Source organism: Stenella coeruleoalba, assembly GCF_951394435.1.
Source record: "Stenella coeruleoalba genome assembly, chromosome: 6".
NCBI classification, from domain to species: Eukaryota; Metazoa; Chordata; class Mammalia; order Artiodactyla; family Delphinidae; genus Stenella; species Stenella coeruleoalba.
In genome coordinates, this window is record NC_137151.1 from 90,146,034 (window position 1) to 90,171,655 (window position 25,622).

At 39.7% G+C, this 25,622-nt stretch overlaps 1 protein-coding gene across 6 annotated transcripts in view; it reads right to left on the reverse strand.

The window, feature by feature from the left end:
* The window catches only part of ANKRD44 (ankyrin repeat domain 44), a 317,527-nt gene that overhangs the window by 84,430 nt on the left and 207,475 nt on the right, over positions 1-25,622 (reverse strand). For 4 of the 6 annotated variants that reach the window (XM_079925376.1, XM_079925378.1, XM_079925375.1 and 1 more), the window contains 6 exons: positions 18,139-18,253; positions 9,080-9,162; positions 7,826-7,943; positions 5,535-5,603; positions 4,042-4,182; positions 2,333-2,413 (listed from right to left, as the gene is read on the reverse strand). In XM_079925376.1, coding sequence (XP_079781502.1) covers positions 2,333-2,413; positions 4,042-4,182; positions 5,535-5,603; positions 7,826-7,943; positions 9,080-9,162; positions 18,139-18,253 — 607 coding nt within the window. The remainder of the gene's footprint in view (positions 1-2,332; positions 2,414-4,041; positions 4,183-5,534; positions 5,604-7,825; positions 7,944-9,079; positions 9,163-18,138; positions 18,254-25,622) is intronic. The other 2 variants (XM_079925377.1, XM_079925380.1) reach the window with 1 other exon arrangement.

Genomic DNA, 25,622 nt, shown 5'->3' on the forward strand with positions numbered 1-25,622 from the left:
ATAAAATTTTAAATAATATTTAAAGTAATAAAAGCCTTTTCTGACACAGTTGTAATTTTTTCTGAAAAAAACACCATCTTTGCAATAGGTAAGAGGAAGGGGAGTGGCGCCACCTCCGCTGAAGAGCCCCAGACTCCAAGACACAGGTACTCGGGGACGTAATGTATTCTGTTCAGGGCGTGTTGCAAATGGGACCATCCTGCTGGTCAAAGAGGGAAGACCTAGACAGGGAGCAACGTTCCACGATTTCGGTTTTATTTCTGTGACAGTGGGACAAACATGTCCTCTACAAGGCCAAGGTGATTCAATTTCATACTCAAATCAAAACTGTAAGATCCTAAATATAAGCTTGTATATTAAATAAGACCTCAATGGACAATTTCTATAGTTTACTCAAAAACCTTAAAATTACACTTACCTAAGGCAAAAGGAGTAAATAAAGCACACACATAGAGAGATACGAAAACAGACATTTTAATTTCTAGAAAATCTGATGAAAGAGGAATTTTTTAAACCAAATACCTACATATCACATGATTCATCCATAAAATTCTCTGTAATAAATCAAACTATTATTGGAGTGCTGATGTATCAGGCTGTCTTTGGTGATTTATACCTTAAAAGGAAGTCTTTTTTTATTTTTGTAATTAAATGTCCATGGACTGAATCCTAGGTGTGACTCATTTTAAACTGAATTTGGCTCCTGAAATAAAATCACTCAGTAGGAATAGCATTCTAGTGAACACACAATTCCCAGCTTCTGAAAGGATTATACTCTAAAAATCAGTTGATAAATTTAATATGTAATTTGGAAAATACTGGGATTACTCCCAAAGAGCTATTTAATGCAGAATACAGCTGAACTATAACTGTCAACAGTACTATTAGAAATAACAACAATACTACAGAACGTGAATATTCTCCACATTGTTCCTAAGGGAAAATGAAATCCAGTCTTAACTGGGAATGCTTGTCTTCTTTATCACCCAGGGCCCTGACTAGTAATTTTGGCACCTAAGCTGCAAAATCAAGAGAGGCGCATTAGGTCAGGGGTGTATTTGGACAAGGGGAGTAGCATTTCATTGCATGAAACAGATCTCCAGCAGGCTGGTCCCTGCCTTCCCCTGCCTCTCCTGCTCCTTCCCTCTCCATCAGATGTAGAGAGGGCTGCTCTGGCCCAGGACAAGCTTGCATTTCACTGGAGAAGGGAGTGTCTGCTGAGGTGGCTTAAAATTCTACAGTATTTGAATACCATTATTTTAATTTTGGACTATTAGGCAAAACCTTTGTTATTCTGATTTACTCACAGCGGTGTTTCCTGTGCTCACCCCAGGAACAGTCAAAGTTATGTCCCCACAACTTGCACTGGGGCCTCACTTGCTAACCACACCTTTCCACAATGGTCTGGACATGGGAGGAGAGCCCAGTGGGCAGTGGGAAGACCCCAGAGTGGATATGAGCATTCAAGTCAGAGAGAAACGGGTCCCTCTGACAGCAGGAGAAGAGAATAAGCAAGTTAAGGACTGTGTGTGTGCAGACTCTTAGAGCACTACATCCACTGAGCCTCACAGGGGCAGGACACAAACTGTGGGCACCGGTTATTCAAGTGTTCATTCATTCAACAAACAGTTACTGATCACCAGCTACCTACTGGGCACTGCACTGGGCAGAGCACAACCTCCTCACTGCCACTTCCAGTGCACGAAGGGCTCTCAGAGGAGGAAGCATTAGGGGTTCCCACGTTATCCACAGCCCTGGGTGCTGGCAATCACTCCATCACAGTAATAGCTGAATCTCTGTCAGACACCAGAGCAGGGCAGGTGGGATGAGGGGTGACAGAGCAGCTGTCTGCAGGAAGCAAGGAGCTGTTTGTAAGTTGATGGGTGTTTTCTGGGGAGAAGGGGAGAGTACGACTGGTGCATTTCACACCAAAATCTCAAAACATTTATTCATAGAATCTGCTAAATTGTTATCCTCAGGTCACAAAACGAGAGCCTGAGGCCCTCAGAGGAGGCTTAATATGTCCCCTGAGGCATACTACATGGCAGAGTGAGAAACTGTATTTAACGTACCTAGTCCTAAAAACTGCTGACCAAGCACAGTGATGGTCACGGCAAAGGTTTCAATTTTAGAAAGAGTTCCTTGTGTGAAAACAGCATATTTGAAGGATATATTAAAAGAATAGTTTCTTCTTCAACAAAGGCAAGCCCACATCACTTCTGCAAGAGCCCAAGTGAGACCCCGAAATAGTAAGGCTGGCCCATGTGCAACCCAGAGCAGCAGACAAAGCATCAGTAACTACACCTTGTTCTTAAGCTGAGAAGAAACTTACAATGCAGCTTCCTTTTCTTTCAGCTCTCTGTCTCTTTCAAGTTCTTCGGAATTTTCATGGGCGTTTCCTAAGATAGTCTTACTTCTCAGCATAAGGGAAAGAAAAAAAAATTACAATTAGTGGCAAAGTTGCTAATGATTTTGGTGCAGTTTATATCTTAACAATTTCTCCCCCGACTCAAAAGAAGCAAGTGCTACTGATTTTTCATGGAGGATATACGTGGTTCTCCCCAAGGCCATCCAGTAAGTCTGTTCTCTCCCAAGGAATCCGACTGAGAATATGACTTTCCTAAAACTTCCACCGAGGTATCAGTGATTAAGACAGCAGTTATGCTGCCCACCCTTCCATGAGTATTCTAAACTCCCCACGGAAAGAGAAAGTGACTAGCTTAAACGTCCCTGGCTTCTACAACATTACTTGATGCCTCCTTGGCAGTTGAGCATCTCATTTATCCAGGAATAAATGGGTTCCTAAGCACCCCTTATGAGCCAGAGCAATTCTTCACTATCTAGGATTCCTCTGCCAGCTCTTAACAGATGAAGTATACTTGTCTCCCATTCTATTCCAAGCGAACAGCATAGAGCTTGGCATATAGTAGATGCTCAATAAATGTTTGTCGAATTAATAACATGCGGCCCTGGGATCCTGAGGCTACAACAGTCTTGCCGGTACTATATGAAGGAAAATAAGCTGCGTTTTCCAAACTGTGGAAATACGGATCATAATCCATTACTGAATTGTGAAATCAATTTAGCGGGTTGAAGTCAGTAGGGTTTTTTTAATGAAATAAAAGTATATCAAAATGCATCCCACACAGCAAAAGTAAATATGGTTTTATGAAATCTTTGTTTCCATTTTCCATACATATGTATAAAACATATATATCTGAGTGTGTGTATTGGGTCATGATGTAAAATGTATTGCTTAGTGTGGGTCATTGTCTAATGCATTTGAACGCCACTGCTCTACAAGAAAAGGAGCTAGTACTGACCCAGAAGCAACTCCATAGCACAGGGCAGCAAATAACTCAGTAGTTCTCCAAACAGGATCACCGAAAAGTATTCCTATGAAGGAAGGCCTGGTCCTCAAGTCTTTGAGAACAGGCTCATAAACTGTGGGTACCTCTTCCACCTTTCCCCCCTGAACTGGTTCACTTGATTCTGCTTTCCATTCCTAGCCACCTAGAATCCACATATGATCAGGGTACCCAACTTTCTGTATTCCAGCTCCTGAAAGAGTATTCATGCCCAGGTTGGAACAACAGTGCCTATTTTAAAATACTGATGCTGCATTTGAAGACTATCAGGATTATGCATAGATGGATATTTTTGACACATGACGTATTTATTAGCAAATGTAAGTCTTACAGCAAATGAAGCGTGTAAGTGGTGATGATGAAAACCGCAGTATATGACAAAACAAAATTTGACAGGTTTTGAATGAACTGAAAACCTGGGCTTGACAGCTCCACTTGGCATTCAACCCAAAGAACAGAGAGGAGAAGTAATTGTGCAGTGACACATATTAATCAAACGTAAAGAGAGCAGAATGGGAAACCCGGGGCTAGGGATGAAGCAATTCTAACTCCTTCAGGTCTCGGTGAGAGGGATTCTTCATTCACACTCTCTGTGAGGCAGTAGGAAGAAAACTTAGCAACCTCCCCCCACCTCCCCCACCCTGAGAGGAAACAGAAGTAAGGCTGTTTTTACTTTCTATCCATGTCTGATGCAGCAGCATAGTGCAAAGCGGTGCGGCCCCAGTCATCGGTTTCATTAACGCTGGCCCCTGTGGTCACTAATGTCTCAATACAGTGGAAATGACAATTTGCAGCTGCATAGTGCAGAGGGGTCCTGAAAAACAAACAGCAGTCTATGACTTCATTCAGTCTGCAAAACAGACGCCCATCACTACACCAGCACAGACAGCAGTATTCCTAGGGGTGTTGGCTCTCAGTGTGGAGGCCAAGACACATGACTTTCTCTGACTTTATGTTACAACGAAGGCTACAAAGATGGTGGCTTCAGACAAGGCCACCCACCTGTAGATCTCTCCTTTCTCTCCATTCCTAGTGCCTATCCTGGTTCAGGTCTACATTACTGCTCCTCTGGACTCTTGCAATACCACCCCTTTTGGCCTCCTCTGCCCTAATGCAACTTCCATGTAACTTTTAGTGGGCATCAATGAAGAACTGGATTTTCTAAGGTCCAATACCTACATATAACAAACCTGTACTAAAACCTTCAGTCCACCCCAGTGAACAATGCCTTGATTTTTTAGTTTGGAATTGAAGACTTTCCCAAGCTAGCCCTGGTCTATCTTTATAAAGTCTCTCTCTCTCCCCTAAATGTGTCTAATGCTGTTTCCAAACTGAATGACCTGAGGTTTTCTTGATCATGTCCTCACTTCCTCCACCTTTCCTCGTGCTGTTTTCTTCCCTGTACCAGCTAGTATTATGGCATGATTTAGCTATGCATGCAAAGGACAAATAAGGTAAGAAAAGTTCTATGACCCATCTCAATAGCCAAAGGGGCTATAGGTGGCCTGTGTGTGTTTCATGTTTTATTTATTTATTTATTTAAATTGGGGTATAGTTGCTTTACAACGTTGTGTTAGTTTCTGCTGTACAGCGAAGAGAATCATATATACATCCCTCTTTTTTGGTACCTTCCCATTTAGGTCACCACAGAGCATTGAGTAGAGTTCCCTGTGCTGTACAGCAGGTTCTCATTAGTTATGATTCATGTTTTAAATGTGTCTAAAGATTTATCCCAAAATGAAATGTTCAATAAATACAATAAAGTGCTCCAGATCTTGTGACCAAATTCTGGGTTGGAAGGGCTGAAGTGTTCTACTCTGCTACAGACAGAATTTTCTAAACTATATCCATGTGGGAAATCACATATTTTACAGATACAAATATATATGCACATATAAAATATGTAATCCTCCACATGGATACAGTTATATATATATATTGGAAGCATCAGAGAAACAACTGGCACTTCTAAACAGAAGCAGGGAGAGGAGATTCTTTCCTCATGCCTTGTGCCTGCTTTGTTGGTGTAGAAGGGGTTTCCTTCTGAGAATGGAATCTCCCCAGCTAGCTTCGCTGTTTGCCATTTCAACATAACACGATTTCCAGATGGACTGCTCCCCACTCCTTTTATTTAGGCACTTGAAGCAGAGTTCCCTGTTTACATACCTCCCACACTTGTCCTTTTTATGGAAATCTGCTCCGCTGCTCTGCAAGAGTTTTATACATTCCACATTACTAGAAAGACAGGGAAAACATCATTAAGATGGTGGCGGTCAACTGCTGGGCTATCTTCAGAAAGAGCTGTTTTCTGCAGAGCGCACGCCCAGATGAAATGAGAGAACTAGCTTTAAATTCTGCTAACACAAAAATAACCTGAACACATTAGAGTAATGCCATATCGTAAGGATCTAAAGTTCCCACAATTCCTTTTTCAAAGCTAATATATCAATACGTTAGAGAGCTTGAGGGAACATTTTCAATTCCATGACTAAAGAATTTAATGATTATTACGTGATGAAATCTTTCAGTGATGGTTTTCATCATTTACCCTAAAATTCTCTTTCAACACCATCAAGAGTTTATGGAACAACCCCTTAAACCTAGAATAATTTCATGTCACCTTTAAACAATAAGCCAGAATGGATGAGCGTTACCTTTTATCACAGCAGAATGAATTCACTATGATAACCATTTTCGACCCAGACTCTCCTTAATGGAAAATAAAACAGCAGCATTTCCCTGTCTTGGTAACCTAGGTAAATGAACGTGCAGAACCAAGGCCGAAAATGATGTAATGGAGCGTAGTGATCTTCCAAAGCTTCTTTGTCATTTGCAGAAGCAATAAATCATGTTTAGTAGAGAGAAAAGAACCCATTGAAGTGAATTTTCCTATTGAAGGGCATATAGCTAAACACTAATCCTAATAGGGGTTTCAGACATGAATCCAGAATGGTTTGTTGCCACTTTTCTGTACAGGTCTGATATTTTTTACAATGGGGGCATAAAAAGAGACACTCATCCATCATTGTTCTAAACTTAGGATGCTAAGAAGTGGCCTAGGATTTATGACTTTATTATCGTTTAAATAAGAAAAATGATCTCATTAATGATAAGCGTGAGGAGGGCTCTCCCCACCCCACTTCCACCTTTTATAGCCACCTTTCGCAGAGAACTAGCGACTAGTTTAAGTCATAAAATATAAGAACTTTATGAGGTCATTATGTGTTGGTGTAACATGTCAGCTGATGTAAAGCACCTGTCTCTTTGAGCCAAAGGATCAAAGACAGAGACAGATCCAAGTTGCGTGGCTCAGGAAGTTCATACAATTTGAGGAAATGGGGTGAGGAGAAGGAGGTTCTCTTTAAAAAAATAATAACAAAATTATGAATATAAAACTAGATACAACGGGCTTCCCTGGTGGCGCAGTGGTTGAGAGTCCGCCTGCCAATGCAGGGAACACGGGTTCGTGCCCCGGTCCGGGAGGATCCCACATGCCGCAGAGCGGCTGGGCCCGTGAGCCATGGCCGCTGAGCCTGCGCGTCCGGAGCCTGTGCTCCGCAACGGGAGAGGCCACAACAGTGAGAGGCCCGAGTACCGGGAAAAAACCCCAAAAACTAGATACAAGACTTTGGAAGGGAGCCATGCAAATAAAGGGCCCTAAAGCTTCACAGTCAATCCACCTCTGTTAAATAGGTAATACCTTTGGTCATATACAGTTGACACATGGAGAAGCACTGCTGTTCCTTAAGACTAGGAAACTGATTAAGAACCAACACCTTATCCAAACGAGGACATCCAAAGGAAACCATGTTTGGCCAATGTGTGGTCATATGTCAACAATATATTGATCAGAGCCTTAATCTAACCACTTATATGAAAAAGAGTATCTGATGAAAAATTCTCTTTACAACTTAAAAAAAAAAGGCAAGGATTAATTCACGTTTTGCCTATCCTTTGGGTTTCTTGACCTTTGTTCACATTTAATCATTATAAGGACTTAAAAATCAGTTTTGAAATAAGGACCAAAATGTCTGTAAATGAACATGAATTAACTCAACCCTGGATTCCCTTGATCATCAACCACCTTCCAGCAACGAAAGAGGAAAAACTTAGGAACAAATCTCAAATTATTTTCTTTTGGTGGAAGAGGTACCAAGTAAGTATATATTCTATAGGCTAAAGACCTACAATTTAAAATAAGAAGAAAAAAAAAAGAGTGAGAGAAGAGAAAACAAAAGAAAAAATATTTTCTATATGAGATGGGCTAACACTTTTTCTTTGGAAAAACAAACACACGAGTAATCTGGAAATTCAACACAGTGATATTTGGTATTGGTAGAAAGAGTTCTTACCCGTTTTACTAAAGAAGTTGCCTTTGATCCACAGACAACTTAAGTCAGTTAAGACGAATTAGTAATTCGTTCATAAGATAACAACTAAAATTATTAACTACTCACCCTCCTGCAGCAGCAGCGTGAAGGCACGTTCTTCCAAATTTATCTGGGGTGTCTATTTCAAAGCCTGCAGACAGCACGTGCTCATTACTAAACAAGGATACTATGCTATACTTTTGTCCTAGTTAAACCACAAGAAACATTGCAGAGACAGAAAAATCAGTTAGTAGAAAAACCAGAACGCAAGCCACTGTAGTCAGAAAGAGGTTGTCATGGAAACGATCGGTAACTGCTCAAGCTTGGCAATTTTATAGGAAGAACCGTGAAGTCAAGAAGAATTTATTTTCACATTCAGCCCTGGGTGAACTACAGCCCCATATTTCAATCCCAGGATAGAAATTTATGAAACCAGTTTGAGATAAGTGGGGCAATAGACAGGCAGACAGAACGCATGGAGAAAACATGGAAGGCAAAGGAGTAATCGTAGCATGCTAGAAGAGATATTTTCTTAAGTGTATTATTAGCTTTCAGTTGGTTTAAGATTTGGGAAACGTGCTTTCATGCAGGGGTTATTGTTAAACATGCCAAAAGCAGTGAAAGCAGAATCAATCATAAGTAAAGAACTTAAAGGAAAAAACAAAAAACAAAAAAACGCCTCTGGGATATCTGTTGAATGAATTCTTAAGCAATCTTTGCCTTGCAGCCCTCTATCGCCTTTGAAAGCCAGGAACTTCTAAATACATGGAGGTTGGCAGAAGCAGTGATAAGAAAGATTAGCAAAGCTCCAAACCAGAAAGAATTTCTTGGTTCCAAATAGACCCGCATTAAAAAAATTAAAATGAAACCTAGTTGGAGGGATATCAACCACAGCAATTTTTCAGAGCTCAGGGAGTGGGATGGTAATTTGACATTTTCTACCATTAAAACGTAGGGGATTCGGCCTTTTCCCTTTGTTGAACAATATGAAATGTTATGCCACCAATCTAATCCTCAAAGATGTTTTCTCCTTCTATGAGAAGCTTCCTGTAAGCTATGGCCATCCCTGCCTGCCTCTCACTCTGGACCACGCGAGCTTTAACTTGATAAACAGACAAGACTCTCATTCTGGGGCAGGAATGCTGACATTCAAACGGCTTCAACACCATGAGTCGCTGGGAGCTGTCACATGCAGTTAGCCGTGGACACAACTCATCCTGCCACGTCGGGTCACGGATGACATGAAGCACAGGCAGCCGCTCATGCTGACCAGACACCTGAAGCCACACGGCTCATTTGCAGGACATGTTAAGCCTGATCTGCGGTAATGGAGTTACTTACCCGATGACAATAACTTTCTGCAGCAGTCAGAGTGAGCATTGAGGGCAGCTAAATGTAAGGGGAACATGCTATGGACTCCACACCTGAGGAGGAAAAAAACAGAGCAGCTCACGGTAACAGATCTCAAGACACCCGCAGAAGGGGGATGATCTTTCTATAAGTTCTCTGATGAAAATTAAACCCATGAGACCTTGCTTAGGGACTCTTGGCTGAAATAATTAGGCAATCATTTCTATCTTAAAATAATAAAATCCCGGACCTAAACCACAACGAAAAGCCCATAACAATAGAAATAGATCTTTTTAAGAAAACATTTCACATGAACAGTGACTCTAAGCATTTAAAATTAATTTCTTTTTCTTTCAGCTTAGCAATTTTGTCCCATTCATTCACTCATTCATTCATCTGTTTATTCATTCATCACTTTATAAGCATCAGATACCATGCTAAGTGGAGAAAACATGAAACTGACAAACCCTTGACTTTGAAAAGCAACCTGTTCTATTCCTTGAGTTGATAAGCAAATATTTATTATTGACCTATTATGTACCAAGCACTTTGCTAAGAGTTAATAATGGCTGTATTACTGGAAATAAAATTTGGGATGAGAATTAAAACTCATTCTTCATATTCTTCCTCATTCTTTATATACATGTATACACAAATATTTAATATGTACAAATATTCACCTTCGGCAAGTGAAACTTCATCTTCCTAATAGCCTTTTATTTTGCACGTTAACCCACACAAGAATAACAGTCACAAAATAGTTAATAGCTATCTTGCATATATTTCATAAATCTAGCATATTTTCCCTAACAGCATTACAGAAAGAAACCACTTCTTAGACTGACCCCTGCAATAACACAGTCCCTGGAACAACGCCCTGAGAGACAGGCAGCTTTCTGATGGCAGTGCTTTGGGCCTTAGAATTAAATCTTCCCTTAGAATTAAATCTTCCTCCTCCTGCCCATCCCCTCTCCCCAAACAAGGACCCAAAGTCAAAGTCGTGAGCTGAATTGTAGTTCAAATCAAACAGCACCATCAGGAGGTTCCTGTGTACTTAGAAGCGTGTTAGTGATCCCTTCTCATAACATCTCATTTTATTCAAATAATATATTTCAGATTTTGTAAATCCTCCACATAACACAAGGAGTATGAGACTATTTATATTTACACCTGCAGCATGAATCATCTAAGTTTCTTCCCTAGCAGAAAGTGGCCCGTTTCCAGATTCTATCCTGAATGAAAAACTACATGTGATTTAATTTGTTAAGCTTGAGACACAAGAATTTTATTTGCTATCTCAAAAGTTATTACGATGTGCGTGAGTATGTGAAAGTATATACATGTTCACAGATAGTTCATGGTATTCAGTGTTCTGCAAAATTCGAGTCTGCTAGCAATTAACCGCCTCTCTCTTTGCATGAAAACTTCTTTTAATTTGTTGGTGTTTTTGTTCAGTCTTCCCTCTGTTCGTTTTCCTTTCCCTATATGGAGATTTCCAACCCAGTGTATATAATAGCTGGCATCCATCAAGAGATGCAATTTGCCCGTCTTCCGGGTAGTGTCACGGGGAGGAGAACTGCTTGTAATCGCCTCTCTTGTCATTTACAAAAAAAAAAAAAAATTCTGAAAAGCAATCGCATCAGTGACAACCTTGATGCTCGTGAAAAGGAAGAGAGAATTGGGGGATGGGAGAGAAGCTTTTTATTCGTGCTGCTATTTATACTGTTCCCTCCCTATGCCAATGAAACACACTAATTTTTTTTGATGTATAACATGTTTTAAAAGCTCTTTACTAAATGGAACTTTAAGCTAATGGGATTTTACCTAACCATTTTATTTGTTTGGGGGAGTTAAGGCAAAAATCTTTGATTAAATATTTCTGGACATTTGCAAGAAGAAAATGGATAGACTATTTTCTAGGACGGTTGTGAGTTCCTGTAAGAACATGCCTAAAACAAGGAGTGGATTTGTCAAGATTTCTTTGAGTCTTCCTCATTCTTTATATACATGTATACACAAATATTTAATATGTATAAAAATATAAATACTTCTAGTATTTTAAATATTTTAATATTTTCTATATACATACACATACTCACACACATATATAGACACAACATTTATGATATAGTTTATATAGGTACATAAAATATACAACTTTATATTAAATAATACAAGCAAATGAATTAGAGAAAAGAGTATCAAACTCTAATAAAACAATCAAGAAAAACATAAAGTATGAGATATTTTAACAGCCTCAGTATAACATATTTCATAAACTTCATTATTAACACTTCTAACCAACCTTATCATTTAACACCATTGGCTTTAGGTAATTTGTCACACTCTACATTAGCTAATAATTTCATTTTTTTCTGCTGCTACTTATAAACCTGAGAAGGTAAGGGAGGCAGAACTCTAAAAGGCCTAACAAAAATTCTCTTTGATATATGTTTTTTATTCCATAGTTAATAAAAAGTCACTACCTCAATGCAGGTTTTGAAACATATTAATTGAGACTCAAGTACTATTGGCATTTGAACTTGAATATGATGCTCTGGTTCAAAGAGAAAAACTAAGTATCAGGATGAGATGGGAAAGAAAGTAAAAGTAGAATTCAGAATCTCTGAATCACTTCAGAAATGATTCATGCGTTTCAAAATAAAATTTCTCCTTTGTTGTTATAAAATAAGACTGCTTATAAAGAAAGGATCTTAAAACCTTTAGCAGGAAACTTAGGATTTGGCTGTCTCAGTCAAATAAGAAGCATCGCTCTGATTTCATCAGGTCTACATCAAGGAAGATCAAGAAATAAAGATGTCAGATAACACTAAACTTAACAATGCATAAATTACAGGAAAGGGAAGACCAATTCCAGTTAATTTGCTACATTTATTTGAGCAGTCATAAAATTAATGGAACGTGTTTGTATTAGCTATTTCTAATTTAGCTGTTAGCTGGCATCTCCTACCCAGTTATCTCAGAATAAATGAGGTCAGAATAAATTGTAGAGAGCCATCAGAGGTGAGGAACGGGTTTTTGCACCATTAGAATATCAGTTTTTTTAAGTTTTCCCCTTGGCATCGGGGGACATGGCTGTCCCTTTCCATATCCAGGCTTTTCTAGAGCCTTCCCTTAGGCCATATGGTAAAAAACACTGTGGTTAAGGTGATGGGGTCAGAACCTTTGGGTTTCAGTTCTAGCTTTGCCATGTGCTAGCTATTTGATCTTTGGCAAATACATAAGGGTTCCCTCACCTGGAAACTAAAGATAATAACAGTGTCAATCTTATAGAACAATTGTAAGGACTAATTGAGATAATGTGCATAAAGTGCTAAATAGAACATGTGACCCACGGTTAAGCCTTCACCATTCATGTTAGTGGTATTTTTGCCCTTGCAATTATTATTAGCTTAGTTGGATAACCAGCAGTCTGTGAGTTTTGAAGTGGTAATCAGGTTGTACTTCCTTAAAATCAGGTGTGTGACTCCTTAAAACCCAAGAATGAAGTGTGACCAACTAGCATTTCTGTTCTCTCTCTATATTTCAAAATGCTTTACCATACTTATCTCTCAACTCTCCCAGGGAAGGTGGGATTGGTTTAGTTTTGCCCACCAAGTGGGCGAGACAAAAAATTTGATGATTTTCGATCATCAGATGATTTTATGATTCTTACTCAACTGATCACACCAAACCCTAAAACAAACTTCTTATTAATTTTATCTATGCCATTCCAAGCATTTATCACACACCCTTAAGTTACAGGCACTTGGGATAACTGACAACGAGGCCTGGTCCTTGCTGTTTACGACCTACAGACATTTTCAGTGGTTCCTTCTGTATCAAGTCCAAACACTCTAACGTGGCTTACAAGGCCCTTTCTGGATCTGACTGTTGCTTAATCTCTGTGACCTTCTGTCCATTCCTCCTGGAAGAGCCAGGCTCTGCCCAGCCCTAGATTTTCACATGCAGGGCCCCCCTGAAACTCTTCCCATTCTCTCCTGCTTCTCCCAGTGTTTCTCAAACTAGTCAGTGCATCTCTGAGGGTTGCTGGAAATATCTTAGGGCTTTTATGAGGTCTCTGTGGCAATTTTTTTTTTTTTTTTTTTTTTTGCGGTATGCAGGCCTCTCACTGTTGTGGCCTCTCCCGTTGCAGAGCACAGGCTCCGGATGCGCAGGCTCAGCGGCCATGGCTCACGGGCCCAGCCGCTCCGCGGCATGTGGGATCTTCCCGGACCGGGGCACGAACCCGTGTCCCCTGCATCGGCAGGCGGACTCTCAACACTGCGCCACCAGGGAAGCCCTCTGTGGCAATTTTTAAATTGTCTTTTCCTTTTGATGGTAATCTAAAACAGCTGGCATCAAAGCTCATCTGAAGGACCACCATATCATCACACACCTCTGTCAAATTTCAGCGCCCACATTTGTACTTAGGATCACAGCTGTGCTGGTAGTCCGACTTTAATTGCCAGGGGCTAATGAGAAAAGAAGGTGGACTTAATAGAAAATGAAATGTCTGAGTCTAGGGAGGGCCAATGATAATGTAGCACACTGAGCCTCCTGGATGCGCGGAATTTGGCAGTAGTCTGAGTAAAGATCTCTGCGCCATGTGACGGGTCCACTGCCCACCACTTTAAGTCACTGCAAAACCTCCACTCCCATGGTGTGTACTGGATCCTAAAGACTCAGCACCTTAGCCACCAGGACCATAATCCCATGCAAAATGTGAAATATCACATCATCCACTACAAAGAAGGGCAGCAAGCCTCCTGCCCAGGATCCAGACAGCCGAGGATGGAGCTCCATTTCCGCCCACTAGTTCTATGACCTCAGGTAGGTAACTGAACCTCTCTGTGCCTCCTTTGCTTCACCTGTAAGATGGGCATAATCATAGCCCTTACCCCATGGGGTTGTTGTGACAGTTAAATGTAACCTCTCAGAGTGGGGCGTAGCATAGGTAAGCACTCATGAGTGTTTGTTACTATTGTTGTCCCGTGCAGTTAATGTGAACATTGGTGGTTTCTGTTTGCATGTATTTTGTAATTTTTTTGGATTTATTGCTATGTTAGAGTCAAAAGCCTAAGGAGTTTCTATCTAGTCTTATATTTGTACATATTCAAACATTATAATAAAAATAATCTAAGTTGATACTTGGGATCTGAAAGACTTTCAATGACATAACTAATCACTCCTTGTCCTACAAGTTAACATCCCTCTTCCTGGAAGCTTTGCTGGCCCTGCTATCTCCCAGATATGTTTTCCTGGATCCCAGGGGCACCTGGCGACTGTTCTGGCATCACACTTAGCATGTGTGATTGTCATTGCCTGTTTACTTCTTTCCCCCACCTCCGTAGGCTATCAATTCCTTGGCAGGGAGCTCTGTGACCCCAGAACCTGACACAGTGGGTGACACTTAACAAGCTATCAACAGATATCTAGCGAATATAAGAATGTCAGAACCAGTTACCTGTAAAACTACAATACTGCTAATTCTGCCGCAATTGAGGCAGAAAAAGCAGTGAGAGCATAATTGGTAAGATGGAAGACAAATTAAAATCCTAGAGACAAGCACCCCAAACCTAACAAAGTTAAAGAAGAAAAAACCCAATGGCTCCGATACCACGTGAAGTTGCGTAAGCACTGAGTCATGCTGCAGAAACTTCTCTGACTTAAAGTTCAGAGAAGCAAAAAGAATAACAAAGAACATTCAATCAAGGCCTGAGAATAAGATGCAAATAAGTTCATCAGAAAGTAATGACCATAAAACTTGTCATAAAGAGATCTTTAAAAATACATTGGCCATATTGTTTATGAATGAAAATGGGTTATTTTCATAAATGCTCTTTGTTCACTTATTTACAGAAGGAAAGGCCTGCTTTTCTCCTCTTTAAGGAGCTCCCCTACATAAATCTACAAGGAACCCAGAAAACAGTGACTTTCTGGGGAGTCTAGCAAATTTAATCTTCTCCAACTCTCCTCCCCCTCACTTGGATATTTTTCCTTAGATGACTTCCCTTTCCACACACTATACACACTCAGACACACACACACACACACACACACACACACACACAATTGCCGCTTTAATGAACCACTGTTACTGAAGGGAGCATGCCTTAACCCCAGATAACGCTGTGACAGAAGAAAGCATGTGTATGTGGCTGTTTGAGTCTGGGACAATGTTTCCCTTGTCATTGTCCCCAGGACACAGCATCATCAATGGAAGGAAAGGCTACTTGAACAACAATGTCATTCCTAAGGCATTTTTGCCACAAAGTTTGTATTCACATAAATTGAAGGGAAAATAATTACGAGGAAACAGACTTTGTGTTTATTGAGTTAAATGTGTTTTTTCAGACATTTTATGTAAGTATTGGGCCCAGTTGATCTCTATCCCTCAAACGAGTTCAAATCTGAAAGAAAATCAGAAATTCGTGGTTCTTTGGCTAAAACACCCCAAATAACCCAGAGTTGAAAGAAAAACATCACTGAAAATATTAACATACCATAGGTGAAGCTGGTTTGTGCCTAATATTTTATTTCTGCTTAACTGACACTGAGCGTTTAAAATCTCTGGCTTTGGGTAGCCATGGCCTGCTTGGGAACTCCAGAATCTGGTGAAAGCCTCCTGAATCCTAGTACACGGCTCTTTCCAGGAAACTGAGCTGCTTCTTTTTTTTCAAGGTTTTTTTGTTTTCTTTTTTTTTCTTTTTTAATGTGGACCATTTTTAAAGTCTTTACTGAATTTGTTACAATACTGCTTCTGTTTTATGTTTTGGGTTTGTGGCCACGAGCCATGTTGGATCTTAGCTCCCCGACCAGGGATCGAACCCGCGCCCCCCGCATTGGAAGGCAAAGTCTTAACCACTGGACCACCAGGGAGGTCCCGAACTGCTTCTTTGGATTTGCAACCTCCCAGTCAAAAAGGTCCATTGGCTTGAAGCAGATTCCTTTCTCTTCTGAGACAACCCACTGTTCTTGCTATTTGTCAGTATGCCCCCTCCTCTCTGTCCACCCTCAGTCTTGTCCTTAGCCCGAGCCCTCATCTTTTCTTCTCTGGACATTTGCAAGAGGCTGCAAAGTGTTTCTAGCCTGGACCACCTCCAATCTGTCTGGACTGCTATGAGAGCGATCTTTCTTACACACAAATGGGAGCATTAGACACAACCTACCCTACACCCACTTAGAATTCTTTAACAGCTTCCGAATGCCTCCGAATGCAATCTAACTCCTTAGCAAGACACTCGAGGTCCTCTGAAATGTGGTTCTTCCTACCTTTCCACCTCATTTCTTTCCACTCCCCCTAACATGTTAGATAACCCGGCCTTGGGAATCTGCTTTCAACATATTCACATGTTTGTGCCTTTGTAAATACTGTTCCCTCTTCCTGGAATGTCCTTCTTTGCTTCCCCTTCTATCTTTTTTGTCTCACACAATTCTGTCCACCTGGCAAACTCCTATCCATCCTTCTTCTTGATGAAATGTCACCTCTTCTGCAGAACCTAGAGATAGTCAGTGTTGCCCTCTCCAAACCTCCATCATAACACATCTCATGATGCTGCAGTCACATTTGCCCTTGATCGTATCTCCACCACTGGACTGGGAGCCCCGAGGGCCAGTGGAACCCACCACGCCCTCCCTGGACCATTTAAACTTTGGCTCATTCTCCACCAAGATTTTCAATTCTGTTGCACAACCCTTGACAAAATAAATTAGAATTCCTAATGTAATACTGCCCTCATATTTTGCCTTTCTAAAGATTCAGTTATTGCTACCCCCGGTCTCTATAGTAAGGCCAAACTATTTAAGCATTTAAGGCCCTCTTTAATTTGGTTCTCCTGCCTATTATGAAGTAATAAAACCATAGTTAGCATTTATTGATAGCTTACTATGTGCCAGGCACTGTTCAAAGAGCTTTCAACGTGGATTATCTTATTGAATAACCTTAGCAGATGTATTTACATAACTCATACTCACACGGATCTTAACATACACCAGAGAGTTTTAATGGTGATTAAGTCCTTTAATCTTCAATAACAAACCTATGGTAGGTACTATTATTACTCCCATTTTTCAAAAGAGGAAACCAAAGCACAGACAGATTGAGCAACAGGCTCAAGGTCACACAGCTCACAAGTGAGGCAGCTTGGACTGGAGCCCAGCTAGTGCCCAAGAAAGCCTGGGTCCCCCGCACTGATATAACAGGCCTGCCAGGCCAAGCTCCTCCCGGAGCTGGGTCTGTTCCTGCTTGCCTCCCTGCTTGGGATGTCTGCCACTCTCTGCTCTACTCACATAATTCTTATCCTTCAAAGCCTACCTAAAATTCACCTTTTCCTTGACAACTGTGGCCACCTTTGAGCTCTATCCTTCCTGTCTACATCAAACATTTTGCCATTAAAATCCTGTTTCATTTTGAACTTTATTAAATACTATCTTGCATGGTTCTTTGTCTTAAGTGGGCCTTGGGCCTCCAACAAAATTATGAGCTCCTGGAAGGTACCAACCAGTAAACTTACTTCTGAAATTTCCCACAGCACCTAACATTGCAACAGACTCATATAGATGCGTTATATATTCTTGTTGAATTAAAGTACAAAATGAAGCCAGGTCCCCCCTTCCCGGTGTGGCAGATTTACTCAATTGCACCGTATAAGCGTATCATTAATATGGGTCATTAATACATGCAAAACAGCACCCTGAATAAATTCTGAGTTTGCCCAATTATGCTTTATTTTTCCTGCTTAACTAACACTGCACATTGGAAAAAACAGAAGAATATTAGAAAGCAGAGTTAGGAACAAAGTCCAAGTTTCCTTAATTAAAATCACTGAAATAGGCCGCCTTCTGACACAGCTGAAAAATAAAACCGGTTCTTCCTGGCAACTGTCATTAAAAGTCACTAAATTTAGTTCAAATTTAATCTGTGTTTAGCACAATGGTGAAGATCTACTTAATCTGGATAAATGGGAACTATCTACGGCATGGCAGAATCCCTTTGGCAGTATTCCCACATGTGGAAATTATTCCACCATATTTTTGCAGTAACCTACTTGGCTGTGTCAGCTCCACTGGTTATTAAGGTGTTAATCAAAAGTTCATGACCGTATCTTGCAGCCACATGGAGAGGAGTGTTGCCATCCTTATCCACACAGTCAATTTCACCTCCTGAAAAAGACGTTTTAATACAGAATTACATAAGGATTCAGGTTGACGCAGATACTACATTTTATGCTAGTCACTCACGTTACCAAGTGTTGGTTTCGTTTCTACTCTGTGCATCTCTGCTCTCAAGGACAAGAATGCTTTTTAAGGGAACAAGTTACCATCTGAGGTAGTAGTATTATTAAATCTGCATGGAGGGAAGTCTATTAGAAATGCTTTTAGCTAGAAACAATAAACGCTAGAAAAGGTGTGGTGAAAAGGGAACCCTCTCCTACACTGTTGGGGGGAATGTAAATTGATACAACCACTCTGGAAAATAGTACGGAGGTTCCTTAAAAAACTAAAAATAGAACTACCATATGACCCAGCGATCCCACTACTGGGAATATACCCTGAGAAAATCATAATTCAAAAAGAGACATGCACCACAATGTTCATTGCAGCACTATTTACAATAGCCAGGACATGGAACTAACCTAAATGTCCATCGACAGATGAATGGATAAAGAAGATGTGGCACGTATAGACAATGGAATATTACTCAGCCATAAAAAGAAACGAATTGAATTATTTGTAGTGAGGTGGATGGACCTAGAGTCTGTCATACAGAGTGAAGTAAGTCAGAAAGAGAAAAACAAATACCGTATGCTAACACATATACATGGAATCTAAAAAAAAAAAATGGTACTGATGAACCTAGTTGCAGGGCAGGAATAAAGAGGTAGACATAGAGAATGGACTTGATGACATGGGGTGGGAGGGCTAAGTGAGAGTAGCATCGACATATATACACTACCAAATGTAAAATAGTTGGCTGATGGGAAGCAGCTGTATAGCACAGGGAGATCAGCTTCGTGCTTTGTGACCACCTAGAGGAGTGGGATAGGGAGGGTGGGAGGGAGGCTCAAGAGGGAGGGGATATGGGGACATGCGTATGCATATGGCTGATTTGCTTTGCTGTGCAACAGAAACTAACACGGTATTGTGAAGCTATTATACTCCAATAAAGATCTATTAAAAAAAAAAGATGCATGCAACAACAACAACAAAAAGAAATGCTTTTAAAAGACCTTTCTACAAAAAAAAAAATTAAAAAACAAAACAACAAAAAAAACCTTTTCACATTGTCTTATTTAAGGTTCTAAAATCTTACAACTAGATTCCCTCTGAATAAATAATGTAATCAAATTCCACAAAATGTAACTCTGAAGACACATTCAATTTTAGTTTTACTTGCTTAATTAAAGACCTATGTAAATAAACCTTATGCTAAAACATAAGAACCAGAAGGAATAGAGTGTTCAGGAAAAGATTTTATGTAGTTTGATTATCTAAATGCTGATGAGTAAAAGCATCAACCATAAACTGAAAAATCTGTATTTATTAAAACTATAACATTAACCATCACTTTAGTAACACAGTAAACATCTTATTTTATTTTGCCTTCTTTTTCCCCTAATTTTTATTTTACTACATTTCTTTCTTTCCCTCAACTTTTCATATATATATGAAAAGTTATATATAATATATAATATGAAAGATAAGTAGTCTATTCATTCATTTGAAGAACCATTTAGAAATAAGTCAGACATCATGACATTTCACCCCTAAGAACAAAGACAGTCTCCCGCATAACCATAATTTCATCATCATATCCAAGAAATATAACACTGATACCATAATTTTACATAATATAAGTGCATATTCCAATTTCTCCAATTATTCCCCCAAATGTGCTTTATAATTTTTTTTTTTAAATCCAGGATCCAATCAAAGATTCTGATAGCATTTGGTTGTCATGTCTCTTTAGTTTCCTTTCATCTAAAACAATCCTCCTGCCTTTTATGTATTTATATATTTATCTCCCATGTCATTGATATTTCTGGAGACCATGCCAGGAGTCATATACTGCATTCTGGAATTGTCTGATTATTTCCTCATTACTAGATTCAGGCTAAACATTTTGGCAAGAATACCCCAGAGTTGAATTGCACTTCCCATCACATCTCCACAGCACACACATAAGGTCAAGTTTTTCCATTACTGGGTGATGCAACTTTTGATTACTTGCAATAGGTACAGAGTGTCAGTTTGGGAACATGAAAAAGTAAGTTCTGGAGGTGGGTAGTGGTGATGGCTGCACAACAATGTGAATGTATTTACCAGTGCCACTTAAACGTAGTTTAAATGGTAAATTTTTTGTACCATAATAAAAAAAAAAAAGGCTTGATTATCAGTAAGAAAATATCAGTAAGCTGATATTTTAAAACTAAAATACATAATTTTAAGCTACTGATACTATAATATTTAGTTTGTATATCTGAACTATACATACACATTTATGTCTTCCAGAATAAGACATACAAGAGATGCCGGCCAGCACTCTCCACTGTACAAATGTCTTTTCCCCTTTTGTAATTAACAAGGAATTTGTGGGTGATACTTCAGACTGTGCAAATACTCTATTTCCCAACAAAGTTTCCTATAATGATTTTAGCATATACAGCAAGTACTTCGTTCAAAAGTTATCTGAATGCTTTATTCTGTGTGCTTATATTATCAATTTGATACACAGGTTCATTGGATTTTGTTTTCAAAATGTTTACCAGCTTTGATTTAATTTTATTTTATTAATATGTAACACACGTGTCAAAAGTCAAAAATTCTACACTTTTAAAAAGTCCCACTCTCATTTCTATCCCTTTCACTTCACCCTCAACCACTTCCTATAGTAACTAATCACTTTCTTTAGTTTTGGTTTATGCTTTCTGTGTTTCTCTTTGCAAAAACAAGCACAATAGAATCTTTTATACCATGCTTTTTTTTGTTGTTTTTCACTTAACAACATACCCTCGAATTCACTCCTAGAGATCCCTTCTTGGAACTCTTCCTCATTGTTGTACAGCTTAATTATTTTTCATTGCATGGATGTATTAGTTAAGTACACCAGTCGGGTAGGGATGAGCATTTAGGTGGTAAAAATCATTTCGCTAATATCAGGAATGTTGTAGTGAATAACCTCATTCTGCAAGTGTTTTGTATTTGTTGGGTCTATCTTCAGAATAAATTCCTAGAAAGGGGATTTCTAGGTTACAGAAATGAGTATGTGGTTTTGTTAGATTTTGCCACGTTTCCCTCTTTAGGCGCTGTGCAATTTTGCACTCACACAAGCAATGTATGAGAGTGCCTTTTCTCCTCCCCAGCCTTATCAAGCTTTTGAATATACACCACGTAATGAGTGAGAACTGGTATCTCACTGTAGTCTTCATTTCTCTTGTTAAGGAAGTTGAGAATCTTTTAATATATTAAAGGGCCATTTGTTTACCTTTTTCTATGAACCATTTTTTCATGACTTCTGCCCATTTTTCTAAGAGTATGTGTGTGTGTGTGTGTGAGAGAGAGAGAGAGAGAGAGAGAGAGAGAGAGAGAGAGAGAGAGAGAGAGAGATCTTTTATTCCTTAATTTTTAAAGGTTCTTAAAATATTTGGGAGATTGCCCATTTATCAGTAATACATGTTGCAAATATTTTTGGCCTAGATTTTCATTTGTCTTTGGTGTTCTACCCTGAAAAAAATTCTTTTTCGTAATTTATGTCTTTTATTGTATTTAGATTTTGCATTGTAGTTAAAAAGGCTTTCCCCACATCCTAGCAATAAGGAAACTGACATATGTGAAAATATTTGCTACATGCATTAGTGATAATTGGGTAAGCTTCCAAGTAGTTTAAGAGTCCTTGAAAATCATGAAATAAGGAGAAATCAAGGAGAGGGAGGAATGGGGAGTGACTGCTAACTGGGATAAAGATTTTGAAGGGGTGTGATGAAAATGTTCTGGAATTACATAATGGTGATGGTTATAAAGCCTTGTGAAAATACTGAAACCCACTGAACTGTACACTTTAAAATGGTGACTTTTATAGTTTATGAATTACATCCCAGTCAAAAAGGAAGGGCCTGAAGAAAGTAGGAAAAGGGGAGGGAGTAAAGGACAGGGAAGCACACCAAGGAGAAAAATCACATAGTGTGTACTCTTGCTTATGTAAGCCCACACGCACTTATGCTTTTAATAAAAGAAAGCACCTAGGATATTGGGGCACTGAATATAATATAAGCACTTGAATACAAATGCTGATCTTTCCTCATATCTTTGCTGATCTTTCCTCATATCTTTCCTCATATCTTTGTGTCTGTGGCACAGTAGTGATTTGTGTCTGTGGCACAGTAGTGATTTGTGTCTGTGGCACAGTAGTGATTTTTAAAATCAGTTGTTCAAATAAATGGACTACAATCATTTCTGTAAAAGTAATAATTATGTATCTTTATATATACATTCTTAAGTACACAGAAAAATCTGGAAGTTTCACCAAATTGTCAATAGAAATTCTTGGGATGGGGTTACGGAGACACATTGATGGGGGTCATGGGGGAATCTCTTTAATAATTTTATTCTACAGTGAGCATGTACTCATTTTATAATCAAGAAAAATTAAAATAAAATTAGTTATTAAAAACTTCTAGGGACTCAAGAACTAGTTCACAGTAATCTAAATTTAGAAGTATCCAATTTAGATCATTTTTATGCCTTGGGGAAAGGCAGCCACCTGGTCTCCATGGATACCTCAGAGCAATCCAGGGTACATGTATCCATGTGAGAGCTGCCCACAGTGGTCAGCCTGAAAGGTCCACTCACGGAGCTGATGTGGGGAACTGTGGGAGACAGATCCCCAGACTTCAAAGAAGTCTTTCAAACACTACATTGCTCATGTCCTTCCCAGCCAAGAGTAGGGGCTCCATGTTTACCAGCCTCAAACATGCCAAAAATTGGATAGGAAAAGAGAAGAGTGAAAAATACTGGGAACGATGGAATAGAGGGTCTGAGCTGATAAAGTCTCCTGTTGTTACTGTCATTTCATAAGTCAATTTAAAACTGTAAAAATATGGGTAATTATCTTGGTCATTTAAGATATACTTCTAGAAAACATCATAACTTAGGAGAAAAATAAAAGAGAATATTTGTTATTTAGAAATATGTTTTATATTAAAGTAGGACCTCTAGATGAATGAATTTCTATCTTATAGTCACTCCTGAAGCCTTTCCATTTTCATTTGCTTGGAATGCAAATTACATATCTTTTTTAAAAATTTTATTGGAGTATAGTTGATTTACTATATTGTGTTCATTTCAGGTGTACAGCAAAATGAATCAGTTCTACATATACATATACCTACTCTTTATTTTAGATTCTTTTCTCATATAAGCCATTACAGAGTAATGTAATACAGCAACCTGTGCTATACAGCAGGTCCTTATTAGTTATCTTTTTTTTTTAGCAAATTAAATATCTTTACTATTCATTTGAAGGTTGCAAGTTAAATGTTGTTATTGATCATTGATTATTAGTGAGGAAAATAAATATCATGAGTTTAGACATACGCAGAGCACGTCAGAAGGGATGATTTATGTAGCATTATCTAGGCATTCATCTGAAATTAGTTTTTCATTGCACAAACAAGAATAGTTATCTTATTAAGTTGCCTCAGAAAGTCTGTGAGCCCAAAGGTCAAAAACCTCACAATGAATCATCCTATCACTTCACTCTTCCTTCTCAAACTTTTATTTTTAAAGCTTCTGTGAAAATAAAAACATCATTTTGAACTTTTGTAACCTGCTGGACAGCATCTGAGGCAGCTGCCTGTGCAAAAGGCCAGATCAAATGCCTTCTGATATCAGATTGTGTTTTCGTTTACTTCTTTCCCTCTCTGGCTCTTACAACACAGCTTCAGACAACAAACAACGTGATTGAACCGCAGAGGTAGTCTTTGCTTATTAACTTAAAAAAGAAAAGAGTCTTTTGGGTTTTTGTCTTAAACGATCACCTTACCAAAGCTGAATGCTTCTGAAAAAAAAAGTTATTATGAAGAATTAATAACCCTGACTAGAGATCAGTCAGAGATGCAGAGAAATACTGCACAAAGTCCAAACATCAAAGCCATTTAACAAAACAAATAAATAAACATCAAGAATGTTCCTAAGCAGGTCTTAAGAGCCAAGTGATGTCCCCATGGGGGACGGGCATTCCAGGTCCTGTTGTGTGGTTACCCACTCTGGAGGACAGACACCAGGCCCTGGGGGTGTGAGCCTCTGGGCTTTTCCCAGAAAGAAACCAACAAACAGGAGGAAAGAAAAGAGCTTCCTATTCTTGTCCCTAAGGGCATTCCCCGCCCCCCCCCCCCCCCCCCCCCCCCCCCCCCCCCCCGTACGCGGGCCTCTCACTGTTGTGGCCTCTCCCGTTGCGGAGCACAGGCTCCGGACGTGCAGGCTCAGCGGCCATGGCTCACGGGCTCAGCCGCTCCGCGGCATGTGGGATCCTCCCGGAACGGGGCACGAACCCGTGTCCCCCGCATCGGCAGGCGGACTCTCAACCACTGCACCACTAGGGAAGCCCCAGGGCATTTTTTTAAAAAAGTCAAATGGAAGAACTCGTTCTCACATCTGCAATGAATGCAAAGAACTGTCGGCTGAGAGAAGAGAATGCCAAATCATCCTTTTACAGGGATAAATAACTGCCAAATGCAAGCGACTCTTAGAGTAAATAGAATTCAAGTTAAAAACCATTTTAACCTGTCATTGTTCATACAGAGAAGAGTGGTTGAGAGTTCAGTCTCCAGCGTTAGACTTCCTGGGTTCTAATCTCTGTTCCTCAACATACATGCCATGTATCCCAGCAGAAGTGACAACCTCTCTGCCTCAGTTTCCCTATCTTGGAAATGGAGATAATAATAGCACCTCTTTCTCATGGGGTGGTTGGAAGGATTTATGTGGCGTGCTTAGCCAAGTGCCTGGCACAATGTGAAGAACCCTCAACCAATGTTAGCTTTATCATTATACGTAAGTTATGTATTATAGCCACTATATCCTCAGCATTATAGGACCCAGGATCCCACTCAACCCACAAGCAAGATGCCAGGCCAGCCAAGAATGAGATAGGCTCTGAGACCAGCTCCTTGATCACAGAGGACAAGACATCAGGTCTCTTTCAGGGGTCGTCCCAACTCAAAAGTCTAGCAAGAATGTCCAGAGAGGGCATGGAAGTCTTCAAGTCCACAGGGATGGTTTTTAGAGAGGTCACAGCAGCCAGCAGCACCCCCAAGACTGTTGTAAGCACACTAGCATGACACAGGTCTGGCCCGCGGGGATGGACCTGTAGGAAGGCAGTGCTTACAAGGTGAAAAACTGCTCTTTCTCTGATCTGGTCACTAGTGCTTGAAATTATTCTAACAGGGAACAATGCTTTTTAATGCCACAGAGCTAAGCCCTGGTGATGATGTGCACATTAAATTTTTAAAAATGGATACCAAATAACTCCCTAGTT